Source organism: Pinus tabuliformis, chromosome 9 (genome assembly GCF_031772625.1).
Source record: "Pinus tabuliformis cultivar Carrire ecotype Pingquan chromosome 9, CPIR1, whole genome shotgun sequence".
NCBI classification, from domain to species: Eukaryota; Viridiplantae; Streptophyta; class Pinopsida; order Pinales; family Pinaceae; genus Pinus; species Pinus tabuliformis.
The window spans coordinates 421,148,877-421,173,524 of NC_142307.1; the positions used below are offsets into that span (position 1 = coordinate 421,148,877).

Consider the following 24,648-nt stretch of genomic DNA (forward strand, 5'->3'; position numbering starts at 1 on the left):
TAGTGTCTGTGTGCTCCGCGGTGACATCTGTCTGGAACCTGACTCTTGCCTCCATAGCATCTGAGTACACTACTCAAGCTCCCATGTCCAACTTGTCTAAAAGCATGCACATCATTGTCTTCAATGCGGCCAGACCAACAACATACTTGTGCATGATGTCTGCATTGATGGGCAAGTCTGGGCTAGTGGCAATGCACATCAACTCGTTGAAGTACGAGTTAAGCTCTAGTCGGACCTGTGCCTTTGTCTTCACTTGAGTGAGAATCCCAATAGATGGGATCGCATGTGTGTGCACCACAACATCCATACTCTTAATACTCATGCATGTGAAGCATGTATGCTAGTGATGAGTTGCGAGAGCTCTTCATAGTTCCGAATCTGACTTCGGATACGTGCCTTCAGCTCGACAGTGTTGGCCCTCATCATCTTAGGCAAGTGAAGTGAGGCTCCTTTGTATTTCATCGTCCATGATTGCATGTCATCAACAACAACATGAAAATTTGTCAAGATACGTGCTCTTCTAGCACATCACTGTTGCCATCTGTTGAGATGGAGGACTGCCTTATGCATAGTACAAAACTTGGAGTTCAACGCTCGCATAATTGTGTCAAGGGACAATACTTCATCTAGTATTGCCTTCTTCAGTTCAGCTCGGGTGGACATTGTCACCAAATCTCCTCTTTGCTTGGTCGTTTGTATTTCTTTCGCCATTCGCTCATTCTCTGCTATCAGAAAGCGAACACTTGAGCTAGTGGCTTCGGCATAGACTCTAGTTGCATCAGCCAAGGCTGTTAGATGTTTGCGCACATTCGTCACAATTACTTGTTCCTCAACTTGCGCAAGAGATGTATGATCCTCCAGAGTTGACACTCTACGAAACTGCACAACTCTATGTTGAGATTCGTCGAATGAGATGGTGTGCATCTCTCCTTCCGGCTGATCACCAAGGATCTTAGTGCCTCCTTGGTCACTCGAGACTTGCTCATCATCTGGATGCGGTGAAGCAGGTAAGTCAACCTCTTGGTGGTGAGGCATGAGGTCGGTGTCCTATTCCAACTATTGTTGCTCGATGTCTACATCCAACTGTTGGAGTGCTTATTCTATCTCGTGAGTGAAGTCTTGCTCCTGCGATGGCTCACCTTGTCTGCTTGATGCCAGCTGTTCTGATGAATCCACTACCTGTACGGGCGTTGTTTCATCTATTTGCACATGTTGTACCCCCTGTTGTACCTGTTGCTGTTGCGCTTCCCTCTCCTATTTGCGCAACTCTTGTTCCTTCCAGAGTTTCTCTCTTAGCTCATGCAACTCCTTCTCTGCTTCTTCCATTCTTCTCTTATCCTCTGCCTTTGCACGATTCTCATGTCGTGTTGGTGCCTCTTTGCCATAACACTGGTGAGTCTCATCATTGAGTAATTATATGAGCCTTAATTGACCTTAATTCACCTCCTAGCTTAGTAAAAACAACTATTCTCACAACTTATTGCATACTTTTGATTATATTTTGTTTATGAGATGAGTAGAGTTGGATATTTTGCTCTGTGGTCTAATGTACATGTAACGTAGGAATAAAGGATAAAAGCAAGGAAAATGCAGGGATAAAAGATAAAAGAAAGGAACTATGGTAAAGACCTTGGTAAAAACACGAATGGAACAAGGGAGAGGAATTATAGGAGGTAAATCCTCCTCATTTACTGCCCCTCCATCAAGTGAAGGTGCAAACAACCAAATCAGGAGTACTAGAAGGCAGCTAAGTAAGTAAAGGTGCAAACAGTCAAATCAAGAGTACTAGAAGGCAGCGAAGCAAGTGAAAGTATGAGTTTATCTTGATCTGGGAGCCAAGCCTCCCTACTAGAAGGTAGTTGAGCTAGTGAAAGGGAAAGCACGAGTTTATCATTGAATTGGGAGCTGTTCCTCCCTAATTTTGAAGGAAGTTATTGGAAAATTCAAATGTATAAGTAGAGAGGCTTAGGACCTCAGTTTTTTTAGTGACCAAGAGTTAGGAAGAATTCTGACTTTTCATTGTAGAACTCTACTTTGTTTTCACGTTGCAAGTCTTGTAACAATTTTTTATTTATAATGAAGATGAGTTTTGTTTTGAGCCAACACTGAGTTAACTCAGAGGGCTGAAGCTCTTGGGTTAGGGCTTGACCCTACCAGCCAAAACTCTTCTTTTTTGTATTGTTATGCTAGCATAGATTCTTGTTTTCTGTTCATTTGCTTAATTAGATGCATTTTCATTACAATGGTAGTACAGATTCATGGTTTTCTGTTCATTTGCTTAAGTAGTTCATTTCCATTACAACACTAGCATAGCTTCATGGTTTAGTTGTTTATTTGCTTAAGTAGTTGCATTTGCATCACCACAGTATAGAGTAGATGATTCATGGTTTAACTGGTTATTTGTTTAAATAGATGCATTTCCATTATAGAGGTTTATTGAGTAACTGTTCATTTGCTTAAATAGTTGCAGTCGCATTACAGTAGTGCAGACTAGATCATTTTTTCTTTCATTCAATTAGCAGGTTAGCAAAGAGAATATTCACAAGGTTGTCCACAGGTGTCTTGGCCTCACCTCCTCACTTAGGGACCATGACGTGAGGAAGAAACCCTGCAGCAACCCCAAAAACACAGAGTTTCAGTTTTGCATGGAATTTGTTGTTTGATGCAGTTACATGGTTCATTTCATGGTCATTCATTCATTTCTTGGTCATCTGTTCCTTCACCCTCTGTTTAAGACCTCACTCATACGCCCATTCTCCTTCAGCATGAAACGCCTGAGCGGAAGTTGTTAATTCACGTTGTAATTGGTTTTTACCCGTAGATTGCCTTACACAACAAAACCCGACCAATCACTACCCAATTCATTTTCAACGCTGACTTTATGCACTTTAAATCCCCACCGTCGATTTGCCTTGTCTGATCCGACAACTATCGTGCACTCGCTTGCCAACTAGCTCGGTCAAATCTCCACCATTGATCTGCCTCGCCAGATCTGACGGCTATCACGCGATATCGCGTGGATTTCTATCCGATCGTTATCCGCCCGAGGGCAGACAATAAGAGCGGTTTCCTCGTGCTACGTGTCACCCGGGGAGGCTAATCGCGTAAAATTCTAGAAAACAACTTACAGCTTTGAGGGCACGTGAAATACAACTTACTGCCTTCTAAACCCACTCCCTCATTTCCTCACGTACCTTTATGTGCTCCAATCTCCACCATTGATCTGTCTCTTGATTTGATGACCATCGCATCACCTGCTCGCCAACTAGCTTGGCCCATCTCCACCGTTGATCTGTCTAGCTAGATCCGACGGCTATCGGGCCATATCGCACGGATTTTTGTGCAACTGTTATCCACCCTAGAGCATGCGAGAAAAGTGATTTTCTCGTGCTACGTGTCGCTCGGTAAGGCTAATTGCGTGAGATTTCAAAATACAACATATGGTTTTGAGGGCACGCGAAATACAACTTACCACCTCCGCAAACCTGCAATCAAGAAATGAGAAGTTTCATCACTATCTTATGGAAAGAAAGGTGAAGATGAAATTGCACCAGCGAATGAACAAGCATGGACCCTTTAGCAAGAAGGAAAAAATGAAAGATGGTTGAAGATGAAATTGCACCAGCGAATGAACAAGCATGGACCCTTTAGCAAGAAGGAAAAAATGAAAGATGTGCTATCAAGTTGTGTGTTGATTATGTTGTAAGCCTAGGTGAGACTTAAACTAGCACACATGTCAATTAAGAGTATATATGTCTTATGTATTATATGGTATTTTGTATGTTTATCTTATGGTTGGAATTAAGGGGAAGTGTTGGAAACATTAATTCCAACCACTTGACTCATTAAATTCTTAACCTTCTCGAGAATTCAGGAGATGGTCTTGAGCCTTCTGCAGACTTCAGGTAATGTCATGAAGAAGCCACCGACAACCAAATCCATAGACTTCATCAACATGTATAAAAGTCATTCAATGACAATGTAAAGTTGAAGCTTTGTGTGTTTGTATTCAATTCTATGTCTGCTCTGATAATTTCTTATGTGATTTTTCTGTACCTGATATTTTTGTTGTTTAAAATCCTTTTAAGATTCAAAATCATGAACGGAACAATTGAATATTTTCTTTTTTCTTAATAAATTCGTCAGCCTTCTGTTACTCATTTTTTCCAGTTTCTCGCACAAGAACTTTACATTTGTTCTATTCTCTTTCGTTTTTATACTTGCGTGCATTTCTTATTTCTTTGTTTTTCAATTTTTCTTCAACTCAATTTAAGGACTGCGAGGTAATGATCTCGATTCCTTCAAGCTTTGGTTTTTAAAGGATATTACAGACATGTCTCTTCTAAAATTCATTAACTACTTTTACAGCAGCTTCTTATTTGCTGTTCAACTGATCATTCAAGTGAAAATGTAGTTATCTAGACTTTTAAGAACGAAAATTTAAGAAAGTCTATTCATTATAATTTAACGCCGCAGGAAACACCAAATTTTCCCCTAAATAACTTAAATTACGGTAAATACTTGCAAAATTTTGAAATAGGCCACCAGCTACTTCCGGAAAAGAAGAAAATGTGCTTACCTCAAATAAGTGAAGTATCACAAAGCTACCTTGCCCACGCTAGAATTCATCTGAAGAAGGTGTTATTTCAAATTAAATTTCGATAAATGCGTGCAAAGATGCTTGAGATACAGCAGCTGCTTGACATACCTGTGCCATACTAGTGATACTTTATAAAAGTTGTTATTTTAGACTAATTAATGTGAAATAGCTTGTTCCGCTTTATAGGTTCCTTTTCTAGTTTAATTGAGGTAAACCTAATTCAGTTTCCAATTAACACTGGATTTTATTAAGTAGTTAGAGGAATTGAAAAGACATTAGGTTGTAAAGTCCTTTGCATAGTGGGTATTATTTAGTTTTATAATATTTATTTATTTATATATATATAATTCATATTGAATTCTAGAATAAATTTTGAATTTTTATTTTTTTAAATTTTTTTTATTAAAAATTGATGATTATTAAATTTATTGATCATTTAATTTATATAATTACTCTAATTTAACTATAAATTAATTTTACTTGAATTTAATTATAAATTAAAAATAATATTTAACATAAACCTTGTTAATGTTATTTTATAAATAATATTTAATATAAATGTTGTTAATGTTATTTTATTCTCTTCTAGTAAGACTTATTTATAATACAACTAGATTCATAATCACGTGTACATTGCAGGTTAAAGATGACAAATTGTTTTTGCTTCTTAACTTTGTGTGCTTTTCTTTCACCAAGATTCTATTGTCTTAAATTGATGAAAATAACATATATCCAAAAATGGATTTTACGATTTCCATTACATAGATGGTGTACCCACCTCACCAAAAATACAGTGAATGCTTATGACCATTAAAAATATCATAAATGTGAAGTAATATATGCATACATATAATAAACACCCAAAGTCCTCTGGATCTGCCTCTTCAATGTCTAAAAATTACACATATCACAATGGGTTTTAATTTCATTTTGACAAAGGTAGTCAATATACCCAACCAAAAAAACAAACAAATAAACAAACTTTCTAATAAGCAGCCAATTGGAGAGAAAAATGAGAAGTAAATCTTACTGAAAGAAAAAATTGGAGCATAGGTAAGGCATCCTTAGCTAGGCAAGGCATCATTCGTTGCCTTCTCAATTCCTCTCTGCAAAACAAATCAACCACAAAACCCTCTCAATTACAGTGAAAATTTCTGATTAGATGTTTATTTTTCCTTCAATTGAAAAGAATCAAACAAAAATGAAAATACATACCCTTTGATGTTGCTCTCCCAATGGCCAAATTCAAAGTGGAGAGCTTGCGTTAAAATATTGCACAAACACCTTCTAATATGCAATAAAGATAATAGATTGTATTGTTTTATGAGTCATCTTAAGGTAACATACTCCTAACAGAAAATGGAACAATAAACTATATAACCATGGTATTTAATAGTAATATAGTTAAGAAATTTTTCAATTATGAAATATTATCCCTTCTTAAATCAACAATTCAATATAAATAACATATATACCTAATTCTAGTGCCTAACAATTCAATACAAATAACATACATGCTGAATCTTTACATTTTTCACCTGAATGCAGGTGACACAAACGAATTAAATGAGATTCATGACAGATTGTAAGACCAAGTACTGCCAGTTGCAGGGCAGCGTGGCTTCCCGAATAATATCTAGAAGGGAAATTCCTCGGCTGCCTCCTCGACACCCCTCTGCATTGCGAAAGAAACACAAAAAAAACCCTTTCAATATAACCGTGCAAATTTCTGATTACATGTTCATATTCCATTCCGAAGCTGCAAAAACATTTTAGGTTCATTACAGAAAAATTTAACAGACCTAAAAGATAGAGTCTAAACGGACAGATCTCACGATGCTTGAGAGGGCGAAGGGCGCCACTAATTTGATATTCTAAGGCTATCTGAAACGTTAATCACACACCTGCATGCTACTAGCATAAGATTCAACTACTAGGATATTGAAGATTCAATTATCTTCTTTTTTTTTTTTCATCTAAAGAAATCACACTTACCTGGAGTAGCTGTTAGGCGAATATAGTCCTAAATTGGACCACAAGACCAAACTCTCCATTAAATCCGCGTCATTGCACTATCCTATTCGACTAACTTATCACCAAAGGTCAACTCCAGCTAAATTGACTTAATCATCTCAAATGACCTCGTGACAATTTCCTAAGTTTGCAATACTGTTGATTGATTCTGTGTCGACAGGAAATTCCATCAACAAAAAACAGAGACTCACCTGCTTCACTCTTGGATCCAATGAATGAAGAAAAGTTGGGAAAGAAGCAAGGAATTGCCCAACAGGGGCAGAAGTTGACCCTGCCACCATTCTGAATAACTTCTCGCCACTGAACTCCTCAACGCTCACTACGGGCAACACATCTTCCCTCTTCTGCCTCTGTTCTCTTAGTCTGTAACAGTCGATACCACTGTCCTGCTGCCACGTCCCCTCTTTGCCCAAGATCTACTGTGAATGTCGTTCTGAAAGGGATCTTTCCCACCGGGTATTTTCGGCAGAAACCGCTTTGATTAAAAGAATGCGAAGAAGTGAGAGAATTTGAGCATGGGTAAATTCCATGGAGCATTATACCTGAACTGAAATGGGTGGGATGCAATCCATTGGCGAATGAAATTTGCTTATTGGTCATTGTTCATTCTTTCTCCTAAATTTCAGGCATCTGAAGTGTTTCTCATTGCACAAAACACTTTTCACGATGCGATAAAGAGAATAGACGCTGACCTGCGGCCTCTCGCGGATTAACAGCACCTGCATGCCTCTAGTAGAAGTTTCAATTACCACATTAAAGCCCGGCATAAATAAGAATCCCTAAATTAGAAATGATTGTCCATACCAGCAGTGCAATATCGGGCATTTGAATCTAAATGTCATATATAATTTTATGTTTCCGTATCACCTATAGTGAATGTGAATGTTCTGTAAAAATGAACGACAACTCAACAAGAAATAATTAACTTCAAATTAGCCCGACGCAAAGATGAACGGAGATTTTATGAACACATGTCACAATGGATAAAGAGAGAAATACCGCTTTATGTACCTGCCAACAGTTCTATGTATCAATTCTTCAGTAGTTGTATTAATCCACCTTTCGAAGTGTCAATTAGTACATGAAAACTCTATTAAGTAAATCACTAGTAAATTCATGTTAATTGTTCGTCTCTGGCAAATTTGCTCTTAGACTCATTAAACTATGAAAAATACTGCAAAATTTTGAAATAAGCCACCAGCTACTTCAAGAAAAGGGAAAAAAATGTGCTTCCTTCAATGAAGCATCACAAAGCCACCTAGCCCACGCTGGAAGTCATTTGACAGAAGGTGTTATTTCAGATTAATTTTCAGATGATTGAGATGCAATACCCGCGAAACGATTGAGATACAGTGGCTACTTGAAAAACCTGCGCCAGACAAGTGTCATTTTGCAAAAGTTGCTATTTCAAACTAATTAATGTGAAATGGCGTGTTCAGCTTCATAGTTTCTTTTCCAGTTTAATTAAGGTAAAATTAACTGAAGTCCAAATTAACACTAGATTTTATCAATCACTCAAAAGATCGAAGAGAAATTAAGATTTAAATTTCTTTAAAAAAAAATTTAAGGTGTAAATGGTTTTGGGTAAAAATTTATCTAATTATATAATTTAATAACAATAAATTTAATTCTTATGAATATTTTAATTAAAAATTGTTTTTAAAAGTAATGATTATTAAATTTATCAATCATTTAATTTATATAAATATTCTAGTTTATATTATAAATTAATTTTATTTTAATTTAACTTTGAATTTAAGATAATATAAAATTTTGACATAAACTATTTCACACAGTTCCTCTCTTCCAGTAATACTTATATATAATACAACCAAATTCATAATTATATGTAATGCAGATTGATGCAGGAGCATCTAGACTTGGGCCAGCAATGTGACAGGGTGGTCACATGTTGTGGCTAAATGCAAGACTTGAGGAAGACTTGGATGTAAATTTGTGTTAATTTCATTAAGGGTAGGTAATTAAAAGCGGTCTAGTTTAGCTTAATGTTGAGTTATAACTGAATAACTAATTCTTTCTTGTGTGGAAAGAAGTAGTTAGGTAGACTGAGGTAGAATTTAGGGAAAAAATAATAGAAGGGACAGGAGAGGAGACAAGGGTTTTTTTTTCCTGTAACCCTATGAACAGTTGAAAGGGCCATGGATTTTGAGTATTTGGCCATGAACAAGAAGCTAATTGTAATTGTTGTTTTTTTTGTCTCTGTAGAATTTGACTTTTGAGCCATATGCACATTATTGAATTCGATTTTGTATGAATTGTTTGGTTTTAATAACCTTTGTCTTGTGATTCTGCACATGGAGTTAGTTCTGAAATGTATGCAGGAGTAACCTCTGAATGAATCGGTTCTTGACCGTATATGTTTCATCTGTAAACTATAAGTGTTTTGTTTTTCCGGCGTTGATGGGTGTGAGTATAGTCAGTGGTTATACATTCGAAGTTGGTGGTGTGTCGGAGAATAGCACTGGTTAAAAAAAAAAACCTGTGACCGATTTTGTTATAAGCTGAACAGAGTCGTTGTGGCAAAAGAAATCGATGTGTGTGTGAAAGCCATCGCTTGTTTGCTGTGTTGAAGGATATGGGGTTTGGTTCTTTGCTGGAATAAACGAGTGTGTATAGCCATCGACCGATTGTTGGACTGATCCTTATGGAGATTGACCACCAGTTGCCTCCATTCAAACGATTGTAGATGCAGTTGCCCAAGCGCTGGAATAAACCAATGCGTAGAGTACAGGTCTGAAACAAAGGATAGTGAGGTTTTAAAACCCAGTTTGGTTGTCAAATCGAAGGCGTTGAACAGTGAAAGTCTTGGCTACTGAGCGATTCTGTGGTGAGTGTGCGGAACTTTGTTTCAGTGCAGAGCCAGAGCGCGTCCAACGGTGAAGAAGAGAAGCCAAAGGTCTGTGTGTGGATATGCTCAAGCAGAACGGTAAGTTTAAAGAATTTCGGAAGGAGATGTAATGCTTTGGAAGGTTTGAACCGTAAGTAGGTTAATTGACATTTGGATTGTCAAGGTAGCGGCATTCGTTGATATTAGTATACATGAAATCGATGTGTGTGGTATGACTTTGCCGGGTTGAGTTTTTGAAGCATGGGCATAGTTTTTTATTGAATTTTGAGTTTAAGTTTGAGCCATATGTGTTTAGTTGAATGATAATACAAAGGAGCTTCCGCATATGATGTTTTGTAAGATTGCTCGGACTTTGAAAGAATTACTCGGGCGATTATTCGAGAAGGGTTTCGTATATGCCTGAAAACGGAGAGATTCTGGGTTTTGCAGGGTAGACCTGCATCAAGTGGTATCAGAGCAGGAATAGCTCTGTGTGGAGATTTAAGTTTTCAGTTAAATTAATTGCATGTGTTAAGATCAGATTTTGGAACTGATGAAGATTGCAGCGCAGATATGCAAGTGCAGTTGAGGAAGTGAAGCAAGATCAACAGGATCTTGAAGGTGAGTTGTCAGATGATATTTAACTCTGGTTTGAAAGTTGTTTGCAGAGTTCAAGTTGCAAGCAGATTGAAGAAAGTCTCAGCAGATTGAAGAAAGTCTCAGTGGGAGGAAGCATATCACAGCTGAAGCGCAGTGATGAAGGAGTCCAGCAAGGGATTCTAGGTGAATGTGGCAGAACCTAAAGATTCAACGGAGGTTGAATGAAAGGGACAAGTGTGTTCTTGAAAGTCGCAGATGAGTGAAGCCTGAAGGAGCAGTGGAGAAATGCTCAAAAGGTTCCAGTAGAGGACCAGGTGATTACCAAAAGACCAGATCCGGTGGGAAGGATTGGTGAGGTAAGTGGTAGTGGGAGAGTTTGTTGTTGTAGAGGCTTGTTGTAGAGGCTTGGTGCAACTCAGAGGTGAGAAACTCATGACAAGAAAGATGACTACTGAAAGTCATAAAGGAGAGAACAGAGGTTCAGAAAGAGGCCACAGCGGAAAGAGGGAGAAGGAAGATGCCAAGGCAAATGGCATATTGAAGCAGTTGACTAATGAAGAGTATGAGAAAGAGAACGCTGAGATAGTAGTGCAACTTGGGTTATTGATGGAGTTGTTACAGGAGAATATGAAAGACCAGAGACATGGTTGGACCATGAGGAAAAGAGTGAAGTGGCAGGGGCTACAACAAAAAAAAGATCAACAGATAAACATGCAGTTAAGAGAAGAGCTGAGGAAGCTCGAGCAGATGATGAGTATACAATTGAGACATGAAAAACTCAGAGCAGCTGAGTTGAAGGTGGAGGTTTCCATTGGAGAAACAGAAGAGGAGATCATTGATGATTTCTTGAACTATTGGGTAAATCCGGAACTACTGGATAATGTAAAACCTTGTATTTTTGTAGCTGACAATTGTGATGTGACTACAGGATTTACTGAGGAGGATGCGCAATCTTGTGAAGTTGTCACAAGTCTGGGGAAGAATATTTTAGGAGATAAATACTCCGAAGAAGGAAGCAGTGATGTGTTTCTACTTGAAGCTGTTGCAGTAGAGAGAGGAGCTCAAGAAGGAAGGATGAAGACAAAGATAATGGCAGATGCCGTAGGCAAATTTGTTCAGAGGAAAATGCTTAAAGAAGTAGGGGAAGCAGATGAAGTTATCTGCAAGCCAGGGGAAGCAATATCTCTGGATGATGATGAGGAAGTGGTGAGATCGTATGGGGATCTCAAAAGTTCAGAAGAGAACTTGCGTCAGCGTACTGAAATGTTGACACGAAGACTAGATTCAGAGAAATAGGTGACAGAGGATAAAACTGGTGGGAAAGACGCAAATAAAATAATTGATGCTCCACAACAGCTTGATGACTGTTTTTTGCATATGCCCTTGGCTACGATGTTGCCGCTCGAAGGAAGTTCAGAGCAAGTGCAACTTTCCAAGAGCAGCGTGAGGGGGACAAAAGAGGAGAGAGAATTGAGGATCCAGAGTCTGTTTAATTTCTTTGATGCAATGAACAGTGGGCACCCTGACAATTCGCAAATTGCGCAGGGTCTACAGGCATTGCGGATACCGGCTGAATATAAGTATGCCAAGGATCTGCTTCAACTTAGCGATTCTAATCACGATGGCCGTGTCGAGTACCAGGAGTTTCTGCGGTATATGGATGACAAGGAACTCGAGCTTTACCGCATTTTTCAGGCGATAGATGTGGAACACAATGGCTGCATTTTACCTGAAGAGCTATGGGAAGCACTCGTTAGAGCAGGCATTGAAATGAGTGATGAAGAACTTGCGCGTTTCGTGGAGCACATAGATAAGGATAATAATGGAATCATAACATTTGAAGAGTGGCGTGATTTTCTCCTTTTATATCCACATGAGGCAACCATAGAAAACATATACAGGTATTGGGAAAGGGTTTGCCCCATAGATATTGGGGAGCAAGCAGTTATTCCTGAAGGTATTGACAGGCACACACATGCATCCAATTATCTTATTGCTGGAGGGGTTGCTGGTGCTTTGTCTCGAACCGCCATAGCTCCTCTTGATCGTTTGAAGGTGATATTGCATGTGCAGACATCAGGAGCTCATGTTAATCCAGCGATTAGTAATATTTTTTGAGAAGGTGGTCTTAAAGGATTTTTCAGAGGGAATGGAATTAATGTTCTGAAAGTAGCTCCTGAATCTGCAATCAAATTTTTTACTTATGAAATGATGAAATATTTTGTTGTTCACATAACTGGAGAAGAAAAGGAAGAAGCGCTGACAATGACAAGAAGTCAGCAACAGGATCAAGGAGGGAATAAAACATTGGAATTTATAAAGATGGTGATGGAAGACTTCAAAGATCTGGAAAACATACGCAGAAGGTGTGCATTTCAAATGGTATTACAAGCAAAGGATTTACTGGAGGCGATTTCTCCGAATGGAAAGCAATTCACTGTTTGTGATGACATCCATGGTCAGTTTTATGACCTTCTTTACATCTTTGAGGAGGTTATAGAAACTGCAGATATTCTCATTAAAGAGGCAGAAGACACTGCTGCCAACGAAATGGAAAAGTGGCAACTAGAGAAAAAAGCTTTGGAGTTGAAGAAATTGGAAACTGATATTGAATTGAAGATAATTGAAGATGCAAATGCAAAACTCAGAGAATCAATTAATGATTCTGTTAGGGAGGACATGGAAGAGGAAAAAATCCTTTTTAATATTCGAGAAACATTGATGCAAGAGCTGCAACATCTGCTCGCCTTGGTTACAGCTGAGGAAGAAGCGATATCAGAAAGTGATATGCGAATTCAAAATGTTGGAAAAAGGATTTCTGATAGAGTGTCCAAGTTTGAAGAAAATCTTATAGGAACAAAAGAAAAGTCTGAAGAACTACAGTGTGTACTAGACCAACTGCAGACTAACTCTGAAATTCTTTCCATAAAGAAAATGGAAGTCGATCAGTTGATTACCTCCATGGACCAAAAGAGGGTAAACCTCGTTCGGTTGGCTGACAATGCTGGGGATGAGGCAAGGATACTTCAGGAGTTGGTGGATTTGAGGAAATTGATAGTTTCATCCTTTTTTCAAACCAGAGAAAATAAGGTGAAACTGGCCGAGAAGGAGGAACAAATTTCACAAGAAGTCCAAGGGTTGAGACAGCAGGTTGCAGCTGCAAGGTCATCTCTTCAGGAGCTTTCATCTGCCAAAGCTAACCTCAATCAAGAGATCACTTCCATGAAACAAAAACTGTTGTTCATTGGTAAAAGGGGTCCAGAACTAGGAGCCGAAAAGAAAGTGGCAGCTGCAGCAAGAAATTTCATGGAAGCTGGCCGGGTTGCTGTTGAGGCAAAGGCATTGAGCTTGGAGAATGAAGATGTCAGCCATAAAATTGAGAGGGCTTTGTCAGATTTGCAGAAGCTGGAGGAAGAAATAAAAGGCCAAGTTACTGCGTTGCAACGGGCTGAAAATCTCATTATTTCAAAGTAAAGAGATGCAGCAATGGCAAGATGTGAGAGACTTAGATTAGTTGCTGCCTCTGCCAGGGAAGAAAGGTCTGCAACACTTGAGATTGAAGATATCGAGGAAGCAGGAAATTTGCTTGGAGAGGTAGAAGCTACAGAGTCTAAAGCTGACAAGCTTCAAGAGGTTTGCAAATTTGATGTTGACCAGAAAAGGAAGATGAAGCAGGGAGCAACTGACATGCCGCCTAAACGGAGGAGCAGAGCATATGGACAACTCCATGACAAAGTCTGGGATCCAGGAGGAATTTTTTCTTCATTCCTTCTTGAAAGCACATGATCAGGAGATCATGAATGTTTTCAAGCGTGAGAGTCTGATGCAGGAGCATCTAGACTTGGGCCAACAATGTGACAGGGTGGTCACATGTTGTGGCTAAATGCAAGACTTGAGGAAGACTTGGTTGTAAATTTGTGTTAATTTCATTAAGGGTAGGTAATTAAAAGCGATCTAGTTTAGCTTAATGTTGAGTTATAATTGAATAACTAATTCTTTCTTGTGTGGAAAGAAGTAGTTAGGTGGACTGAGGTAGAATTTAGGGAAAAAAGAATAGAACGGACAGGAGAGGAGACAGGGGTTTTTTTTTCCTGTAACCCTATGAACAGTTGAAAGGGCCATGGATTTTGAGTATTTGGCCATGAACAAGAAGCTAATTGTAATTGTTGTTTTTTTTGTCTTTGTAGAATTTGACTTTTGAGCCATATGCACATTATTGAATTTGATTTTGTATGAATTCTTTGGTTTTAAGAACCTTTGTCTTGTGATTCTGCACATGGAGTTAGTTCTGAAATGTATGCAGGAGTAACCTCTAAATGAATCGGTTCTTGACCGTATATGTTTCATCTGTAAACTGTAAGTGTTTTGTTTTTCCGGCGTAGAATCGCTGATGGGTGTGAGTATAGTCAGTGGTTATACATTCGAAGTCGGTGGTGTGTCGGAGAATAGCACTGGTTAAAAAAAAAACCTGTGACCGATTTTGTTATAAGCTGAACAGAGTCGTTGTGGCAAAAGAAATCGATGTGTGTGTGAAAGCCATCGCTTGTTTGCTGTGTTGAAGGATATGGGGTTTGGTTCTTTGCTGGAATAAACGAGTGTGTATAGCCATCGACCGATTGTTGGACTGATCCTTATGGAGATTGACCACCAGTTGCCTCCATTCAAACGATTGTAGATGCAGCTGCCCAAGCGCTGGAATAAACCAATGCGTAGAGTACAGGTCTGAAACAAAGGATAGTGAGGTTTTAAAACCCAGTTTGGTTTTCAAATCGAAGGCGTTGAACAGTGAAAGTCTTAGCTACTGAGCGATTTTGTGGTGAGTGTGCGGAACTTTGTTTCAGTGCAGAGCCAGAGCGCGTCCAACGGTGAAGACGAGAAGCCAAAGGTCTGTGTGTGGATATGCTCAAGCAGAATGGTAAGTTTAAAGAATTCCGGAAGGAGATGTAATGCTTTGGAAGGTTTGAACCGTAAGTAGGTTAATTGACATTTGGATTGTCAAGGTAGCGGCATTCGTTGATATTAGTATACATGAAATCGATGCGTGTGGTATGACTTTGCCGGGTTGAGTTTTTGAAGCATGGGCATAGTTTTTTACTGAATTTTGAGTTTAAGTTCGAGCCATATGTGTTTAGTTGAATGATAATACAAAGGAGCTTCCACATATGATGTTTTGTAAGATTGCTCGAATGATGATGAGGAAGTGGTGAGATCGTATGGGGGTCTCAAAAGTTCAGAAGAGAACTTGCGTCAGCGTACTGAAATGTTGACACGAAGACTAGATTCAGAGAAACAGGTGACAGAAGATAAAACTGGTGGGAAAGACGCAAATAAAATAATTGATGCTCCACAACAGCTTGATGACTGTTTGTTGCATATGCCCTTGGCTACGATGTTGCCGCTCGAAGGAAGTTCAGAGCAGGTGCAACTTTCCAAGAGCAGCGTGAGGGGGACAAAAGAGGAGAGAGAATTGAGGATCCGGAGTCTGTTTAATTTCTTTGATGCAATGAACAGTGGGCACCCTGACAATTCGCAAATTGAGCAGGGTCTACAGGCATTGCGGATACCGGCTGAATATAAGTATGCCAAGGATCTGCTTCAACTTAGCGATTCTAATCACGATGGCCGTGTCGAGTACCAGGAGTTTCTGAGGTATATGGATGACAAGGAACTCGAGCTTTACCGCATTTTTCAGGCGATAGATGTGGAACACAATGGCTGCATTTTACCTGAAGAGCTATGGGAAGCACTCGTTAGAGCAAGCATTGAAATGAGTGATGAAGAACTTGCGCGTTTCGTGGAGCACATAGATAAGGATAATAATGGAATCATAACATTTGAAGAGTGGCGTGATTTTCTCCTTTTATATCCACATGAGGCAACCATAGAAAACATATACAGGTATTGGGAAAGGGTTTTCCCCATAGATATTGGGGAGCAAACAGTTATTCCTGAAGGTATTGACAGGCACACACATGCATCCAATTATCTTATTGTTGGAGGGGTTGCTGGTGCTTTGTCTCGAACCGCCACAACTCCTCTTGATCGTTTGAAGGTGATATTGCATGTGCAGACATCAGGAGCTCATGTTATTCCAACGATTAGTAATATTTTTAGAGAAGGTGGTCTTAAAGGATTTTTCAGAGGGAATGGAATTAATGTTCTGAAAGTAGCTCCTGAATCTGCAATCAAATTTTTTACTTATGAAATGATGAAAGATTTTGTTGTTCACATAACTGGAGAAGAAAAGGAAGAAGCGCTGACAATGACAAGAAGTCAGCAACAGGATCAAGGAGGGAATAAAACATTGGAATTTATAAAGAAGGTGATGGAAGACTTCAAGGATCTGGAAAACATACGCAGAAGGTGTGCATTTCAAATGGTATTACAAGCAAAGGATTTACTGGAGGCGATTTCTCCGAATGGAAAGCAATTCACTGTTTGTGATGACATCCATGGTCAGTTTTATGACCTTCTTAACATCTTTGAGGAGGTTATAGAAACTGCAGATATTCTCATTAAAGAGGCAGAAGACACTGCTGCCAACGAAATGGAAAAGTGGCAACTAGAGAAAGAAGCTTTGGAGTTGAAGAAATTGGAAACTGATATTGAATTGAAGATAATTGAAGATGCAGATGCAAAACTCAGAGAATCAATTAATGATTCTGTTAGGGAGGACATGGAAGAGGAAAAAATCCTTTTTAATACTCGAGAAACATTGATGCAAGAGCTGCAACATCTGCTCGCCTTGGTTACAGCTGAGGAAGAAGCGATATCAGAAAGTGATATGCGAATTCAATATGTTGGAAAAAGGATTTCTGATAGAGTGTCCAAGTTTGAAGAAAATCTTATAGGAAAAAAAGAAAAGTCTGAAGAACTACAGTGTGTACTAGACCAACTGCAGACTAACTCTGAAATTCTTTCCATAAAGAAAATGGAAGTCGATCAGTTGATTACCTCCGTGGACCAAAAGAGGGTAAACCTCGTTCGGTTGGCTGACAATGCTGGGGATGAGGCAAGGATACTTCAGGAGTTGGTGGATTTGAGGAAATTGATAGTTTCATCCTTTTTGCAAACCAGAGAAAATAAGGTGAAACTGGCCGAGAAGGAGGAACAAATTTCACAAGAAGTCCAAGGGTTGAGACAGCAGGTTGCAGCTGCAAGGTCATCTCTTCAGGAGCTTTCATCTGCCAAAGCTAACCTCAATCAAGAGATCACTTCCATGAAACAAAAACTGTTGTTCATTGGTAAAAGGGGTCCATAACTAGGAGCCGAAAAGAAAGTGGCAGCTACAGCAAGAAATTTCATGGAAGCTGGCCGGGTTGCTATTGAGGCAAAGGCATTGAGCTTGGAGAATGAAGATGTCAGCCATAAAATGGAGAGGGCTTTGTCAGATTTGCAGAAGCTGGAGGAAGAAATAAAAGGCCAAGTTACTGCGTTGCAGCGGGCTGAAAATCTCATTATTTCAAAGTAAAGAGATGCAGCAATGGCAAGATGTGAGAGACTTAAATTAGTTGCTGCCTCTGCCAGGGAAGAAAGGTCTGCAACACTTGAGATTGAAGATATCGAGGAAGCAGGAAATTTGCTTGGAGAGGTAGAAGCTACAGAGTCTAAAGCTGACAAGCTTCAAGAGGTTTGCAACTTTGATGTTGACCAGAGAAGGAAGATGAAGCAGGGAGCAACTGACATGCCACCTAAACGGAGGAGCAGAGCATATGGACAACTCCATGACAAAGTCTGGGATCCAGGAGGAATTTTTTCTTCATTCCTTCTTGAAAGCACATGATCAGGAGATCATGAATGTTTTCAAGCGTGAGAGTCTGATGCAGGAGCATCTAGACTTGGGCCAGCAATGTGACAGGGTGGTCACATGTTGTGGCTAAATGCAAGACTTGAGGAAGACTTGGTTGTAAATTTGTGTTAATTTCATTAAGGGTAGGTAATTAAAAGCGGTCTAGTTTAGCTTAATGTTGAGTTATAACTGAATAACTAATTCTTTCTTATGTGGAAAGAAGTAGTTAGGTGGACTGAGGTAGAATTTAGGGAAAAAAGAATAGAACGGACCGGAGAGGAGACAGGGTTTTTTTTTTCCTGTAACCCTATGAACAGTTGAAAGGGCCATCGATTTTGAGTATCTGGCCATGAACAAGAAGCTAATTGTAATTGTTGTTTTTTTTGTCTCTGTAGAATTTGACTTTTGAGCCATATGCACATTATTGAATTCGATTTTGTATGAATTGTTTGGTTTTAATAACCTTTGTCTTGTGATTCTGCACATGGAGTTAGTTCTGAAATGTATGCAAGAGTAACCTCTGAATGAATCGGTTCTTGACCTTATATGTTTCATCTGTAAACTATAAGTGTTTTGTTTTTCCGGCGTAGAATCGCTGATGGGTGTGAGTATAGTCAGTGGTTATACATTCGAAGTCGGTGGTGTGTCGGAGAATAGCACTGGTTAAAAAAAAACCTGTGACCGATTTTGTTATAAGCTGAACAGAGTCGTTTTGGCAAAAGAAATCGATGTGTGTGAGAAAGCCATCGCTTGTTTGCTGTGTTGAAGGATATGGGGTTTGGTTCTTTGCTGGAATAAACGAGTGTGTATAGCCATCGACCGATTGTTGGATTGATCCTTATGGAGATTGACCACCAGTTGCCTCCATTCAAACGATTTTAGATGTAGTTGCCCAAGCGCTGGAATAAACCAATGCGTAGAGTACAGGTCTGAAACAAAGGATAGTGAGGTTTTAAAACCCAGTTTGGTTGTCAAATCGAAGGCGTTGAACAGTGAAAGTCTTAGCTACTGAGCGATTCTGTGGTGAGTGTGCGGAACTCTGTTTCAGTGCAGAGCCAGAGCACGTCCAACGGTGAAGACGAGAAGCCAAAGGTCTGTGTGTGGATATGCTCAAGCAGAACGGTAAGTTTAAAGAATTCCGGAAGGAGATGTAATGCTTTGGAAGGTTTGAACCGTAAGTAGGTTAATTGACATTTGGATTGTCAAGGTAGCGGCATTCGTTGATATTAGTATACATGAAATCGATGTGTGTGGTATGACTTTGCCGGGTTGAGTTTTTGAAGCATGGGCATAGTTTTTTATTGAATTTTGATTTTAAGTTCGAGCCATATGTGTTTTGTTGAATGATAATACAAAGGAGCTTCCGCATATGATGTTTTGTAAGATTGCTCGGACTTTGAAAGAATTACCCGGGCGATTATTCGAGAAGGGTTTCGTATATCACTGAAAACAGAGAGATTCTGGGTTTTGCAATGTAGACCTGCATCACAGATGTTAAAAATGTCAAATTAATTTTATTTTTCAACTTTATTTGTTTTTCTATTTACCAAGATTTTACTGTCTGAAAATCTTAATTATGAGCAATTTGATGAAACTAACATATATCCAAAAATGAATTTTATGATTTTTATTACATAGATTGTGTACCTATAATGAATGCTTATGAGAACTAAGCTGCTCCTATAATCAATGCGCACTCCCACTGGATCCTAGGAAATGGCAAAAAGATCAACATCTGGACTGATAAAATCATGAATATGGACCCAATTGAAGACAGAGCCTCCATTAGAGTGCTGCGATGCTGGATGGATAGAGAGGGGTTGTGTTCGCTGTGGGATATCTCTCTTTGGAGTGATTCTATTTGGGCAGGTTGGAAACGAATTGAGGTGCCGACCCATCTGACCAACGAATGGTCCACGTTGCTTGACCTTCTTCATGGCTTGGCGCCCATGCACATGAGGAAAAGAGATTTGAAAGGTTGGGGGCCGAATGCCAGAGGCTATGCTGTCTCCATGGGATATGCCAAGCTGAATGAGAGGCCATACGTCCCTCCCAACCCAGCACCTTGGCAGGGTGTCTGGCATTTCCCTTCATGGCCCAAAGTCGACTTTTTTGCCTGGCTTCTTTGCCATGGCAAAATCCTAACGTATGACATATTGTAGAGGAAAGGGTTCTACGGTCCCTCCATCTGCTCACTGTGCAACGAAAATGCAGAGACAACAATCCATTTAATCCTTGAATGCAACTTCTCTAAGCAGATCTGGTTCTCCTTTATTCACAATTTGGATCCCAACTTTTTGCTTCCTTGTTCCACTGCTGATCTTTTTTCTAATTGGGCAATCAGATATCCTGGCCCCCCTCCTAAAAACCAGATAATCAAAACTGCATGGGCTATCCTCCCAAAGGTTATTTGTTGGCAGATATGGCTAGAACGAAACAAAAGAATTTTCAGAAATTCTAATCAAAATCACAAGGTCTTAGAAATCAAGATTAAATGTCATTTAAAAGAGTGCTTGACTGATATAAAAGATGATTCTAATCTCAGCCAACAGGACATTGCTTGGGGATCATTCCTTGACTTGCAATTTCAACCAGCAGTTAGAAACGTCCCTCTTCTTAAAGACTAGCAAATAAGGAAATCTGAAACTGACTTTCAAGACTGGCTCAAATCGCATTCAAGGCACTCCCTCTTTTTTGATGGGGCAGCTAAGGGCAATCCGGGCAAAGCTGGTGCAAGAGGTGTTGTTGTAAATCCAATTGGGGAAAAAATTCATTCCTTTGCTTGGGGGCTTGGACACTCATCCAGCATTCAAGCTGAGGCTTTGGCCCTCTTTCAAGGCCTCAAGATCCTTAAAGAATTAAATATAAATGAAGCTAATGTTATAGGTAACTCCCCAGCTTTGGATCTTAAACTAGCAAGGCTGATTTCCAGAATTAAGGGCTTGGAAAACGCTTTTCAGAAGTTGAATTACTACCATGTGCTGAGAACTCATAATAAAGACGCGGACATTGAAGCCAACAAAGTTGTCCTCCTCTCTGCCGGGGTCAAGATGAAAGACGAAGAAGAATCATGGGAACCCATCCCATAAGCTGATTATTGCCATGTTTTACTGCTTGCTTTTAAATAAATTTGTTTGTATTTTCAAGTGGGGAAAAATCTCTGAAATCGAATCTATAGATTCCTTATCAAGGAAGAAGTCTTCAAGCTTCAGCTGCATTCTCATTCTTAGCAGTGAGATGCAACAAGATATAGACATCCTCAATGTAATCAGATTTTCGGCATTTAGGCCAAGATGAATATAAATACTCCATAACCATTTCTGTCAAAAAAAAATGAATGCTTATGAGAACTGAAAATATCATAAATGTTAATGAATATACACATACATACAATCAACACCCAAAGTGATATGGATCTTAGACAATCTGTTGCCTCGTCAATATAACAAAAAACAAACAAATTTTCTAATAAACGGCCAATTGAAGAAGAAAATGGGAAGAAAATTTTACAAAAAAAGCAAGAAGTGGAACATTGGCAAGGTATCCTTAGTTGCCCCAAAACTTGGGCATATGCAAGGTATCCTTAGTTGCTCCAAAAATTGGAGTATAAGCCAAGACATCCCTCTTTGAAAACTGTGATTGAATACTTATGTTTCCTTAATCACTTAAATTTTGAAATTAAAGAAAAAATTTAATAAATCCATAAATTGAAAATAATTAAACAAACATGAAAAATACCATTGAAAATGAACACATTCAATTTTGCTTTCTCAATGGCCAAATTCTAAGGTGGAGAGGAGATTGCATTAAAATACTACTCAAAACACCATCGAAGATGGAATAAAGATAATAAATTGTATTGTTATATAAGTCGTCTTAAGGAAACATGCTTGTAATGGAAGATGGAACAAGAAGTTATATTGCGAGAGTATTAAATAGTAATATAGTTAAGAAATCCTTCACTTACAAAAGATTATCTTTTCTTAAATCAAGAATTCAATATAAATAACTTATATTTAATTTTAGTATTTTTTCAGCTTTAACATTATACACAAAACTATGCCATATAATAACCAAGAGGCAGATGGCTTATGAATGGCTAGAGATGTTGTTGGCAGCATTTTGACCTCGAACTTTTTTATCATTGTCATTGTAAACAAATTAATGAGAATTGATTCAACCACATCTATAAGTGGTAACGTCGGCACCCAGGCACTTAATAAAGTTGTAAATGATATAACACGGTGATTAAGTTCTCATAATACACATTCTGGAATCTAATACATTTTTTTATATAAATGAGTGGCCAGAGTTGCATTCATATAAAATATTATTTATTTTATTCTTAATTATATATATATATATATATATATATATATATATATATATTATATTGTTAACTTTGGCAGAGCTGCTATCTATATTTCAAAATCAAAATTTACATCCATCATTATATGTTCTAGGTGGTTAACCTGCCCGAAGGAAACCAGGCAACCACCTGTCTGCATTAAATCCAGACCAAAATTTGAAAATGTTCATCTCTGTGTTTCTAACATATCTGCTCTTCCGAGCTCTACTCATTATCCTAGCTTTTATTCTAATACATCAAATATCAGTTTTTTGCATCAAAAAACACTAATAGATTTAACCTATTGCATCAGTCCTCATCTGAGGAGATTATCGGGGTAGGCGCCTTGGCGCTTGATCCAGGGATCTCGGTTCTTTGTTCCATCATCCATTTCATCTCCCTCAACATCTGTTCCATTCTTCCCAGGATGATATTGTTGCAAGGCCTGAATCTGTACCGCTGTTATTTCCTTAAGAAGCATTGATTTCATGTTTTCCAACTCTTCCTGGTTCTGATTCTGTAATTGCTCGTTCCGCTGCCTTCTTTCCTCCTCTTCTTCCTCCCGGACAACCCGATTCATTTCCATAGCTCCAAATGTTTTTCCATTTTTTTTTATTATGTCTATCGATTATGCCCTGCCTTTAAGTAATACCCTTCTGCTATAGAAAACATACCTTTTATTCGGGTTCCCCATCGGAGTATATCCTGCCTTGTTTTAACCGCAACTTTCTTGGATGCCATTTCTTTGTTATAATCTCCCCAGCTTACTATCTCTGGGTTTGCTACCCAGTCATTGTTTTGCTTCCAATTTTGCCAGTGTTCCCCTATGCTTGGTTTCTAGAAGTTTCCGACCAATTCCCCCTCTGTTCGCGAGGTAAATTCTTGGATTTCTTAAAGGGCTTCTTTATGGAGAAGCTTTTCTCGTTGTTGTCAGGGTTCCTCCCAGAACTTCGCTATGTCCCCCTCTCTTACCTCCCAAAAGCTGTAGTCTCTTATCAAATCTTTATTGTTGCTGGCCAAGTTCCATATTGCTGATCATTTTTCCTCTGTTTGGCTTCTCATCATGTCTTCTAGTTTCTCTGCTGCCTCGTATTTCTTCTCCCAAATTTTCTTCCATAGGTCCTATCCGCCTTGTGTCCACCTCCACCACAGTTTCGCAACCATCACTTGGTTGAGTATACAAGGGTCCCGCAAACGTAAGCCTCCATCTTTGATTGGTTTGTTGAGCCATTCCTATGAGAGTAATGCCCATTTTCGTATTTTCCTATTCCTTGCCATAAAAATTTCTTAAACATGTTTACTAATTTTTGACAAATAGATTTAGGAATAGCTTCACTAGACATCCGGTATATTAGGATGGATTCCAATACTGCTCTTAGTAGGATTATCTGGCTAGGGGTATTCAGGGACCGGAATGTCCAATTGTCTATCTTTTTCCTTATCTTTCCTACGAAAGGTCCCCAGTTCGCTACTTTGTACTGATACTCATTGAGCATTATGTCTAGATACTTTGCTGCGAAGCTTCCTACTCTGAATCCCATTGTCCTAGCCAAGAATCGTTGGGATGCTACCTGAGTGTTAAAGAAGAATATTTCTGATTTCTCATTGTTAATCTCTGTCCCTCAAGCTTTTGTGAACTCGGATAGAATTTTCAGGATTTGTCGGGCTTCCTTAAGAGTGGCTTGTTTGTAGAGCATTACATCATCTACGAATTGCTGGTGTGTTATAGAAATTTCATTACCCCAAATTCACGGTCCCTTTATCTGTTCAATGGCCAGGCACGCTTTCACCAGCCTGCCCAGACCTTCTGCTGCTAGAATGAATAAAAACAGGGAAAGGGGATCACCCTATCTAAGCCCTCTCATGGGATTAAAGGCTTTCGAAGGGGTTCCATTTAGCATAACTAACATCACCGGGGTGCTCACCATTGACATTATCCATTTCACCCATCTCTCGTCAAAGCCATGAGCTTGTAGGATACCCCCCAGATACTCCAAACTAAGACGATCATAAGCCTTTGCCAGATCCAGTTTTATTAGCATCTATTTGTTTTTATAGTTTTTCAGTGAGTGTATTACCTCTTGAGCAACTACTATACCATCTGTTATCTGTCTTCCCTTAACAAAACCAGTTTGCTCCTAAGCGATGAGGTCAGGCAAAATTGGTTTAAGTTTGTTTACCATTATTGTAGCCAGTATTTTATATATTACTTTACATAGAGATATTGGTCTGAATCCCTGGAGTTCTTTCGAGTTCTCCGTTTTCGGAATCAGAGCAAGGAAGGCGGCGTTTAGGATCGGATGCATGAGCTTTGTACATCTTGATTCTTCCACAAGTTCCACAAGGTCCTGGCTCATGAAACTCCAGGAGGCTTGGTAAAATTCGATAGTAAATCCATTAGGCCCCAGGGCCTTGTTCTTCGCCATTTT

At 39.0% G+C, this 24,648-nt stretch overlaps 1 protein-coding gene and 1 pseudogene across 1 annotated transcript; both read left to right on the forward strand.

Moving 5' to 3' along the window:
• Nucleotides 1-11,474: 11,474 nt before the first annotated feature.
• Nucleotides 11,475-12,200, forward strand: LOC149148936 (calcium-dependent mitochondrial ATP-magnesium/phosphate carrier protein 3 pseudogene; annotated as a pseudogene).
• A 147-nt stretch (nucleotides 12,201-12,347) lies between these two features.
• Nucleotides 12,348-13,556, forward strand: LOC149148937 (uncharacterized). The gene has a single exon (XM_089442322.1). The coding sequence runs from the start codon at nucleotides 12,348-12,350 to the stop codon at nucleotides 13,554-13,556; it is 1,209 nt and encodes a 402-aa protein (XP_089298448.1).
• Nucleotides 13,557-24,648: the final 11,092 nt, after the last annotated feature.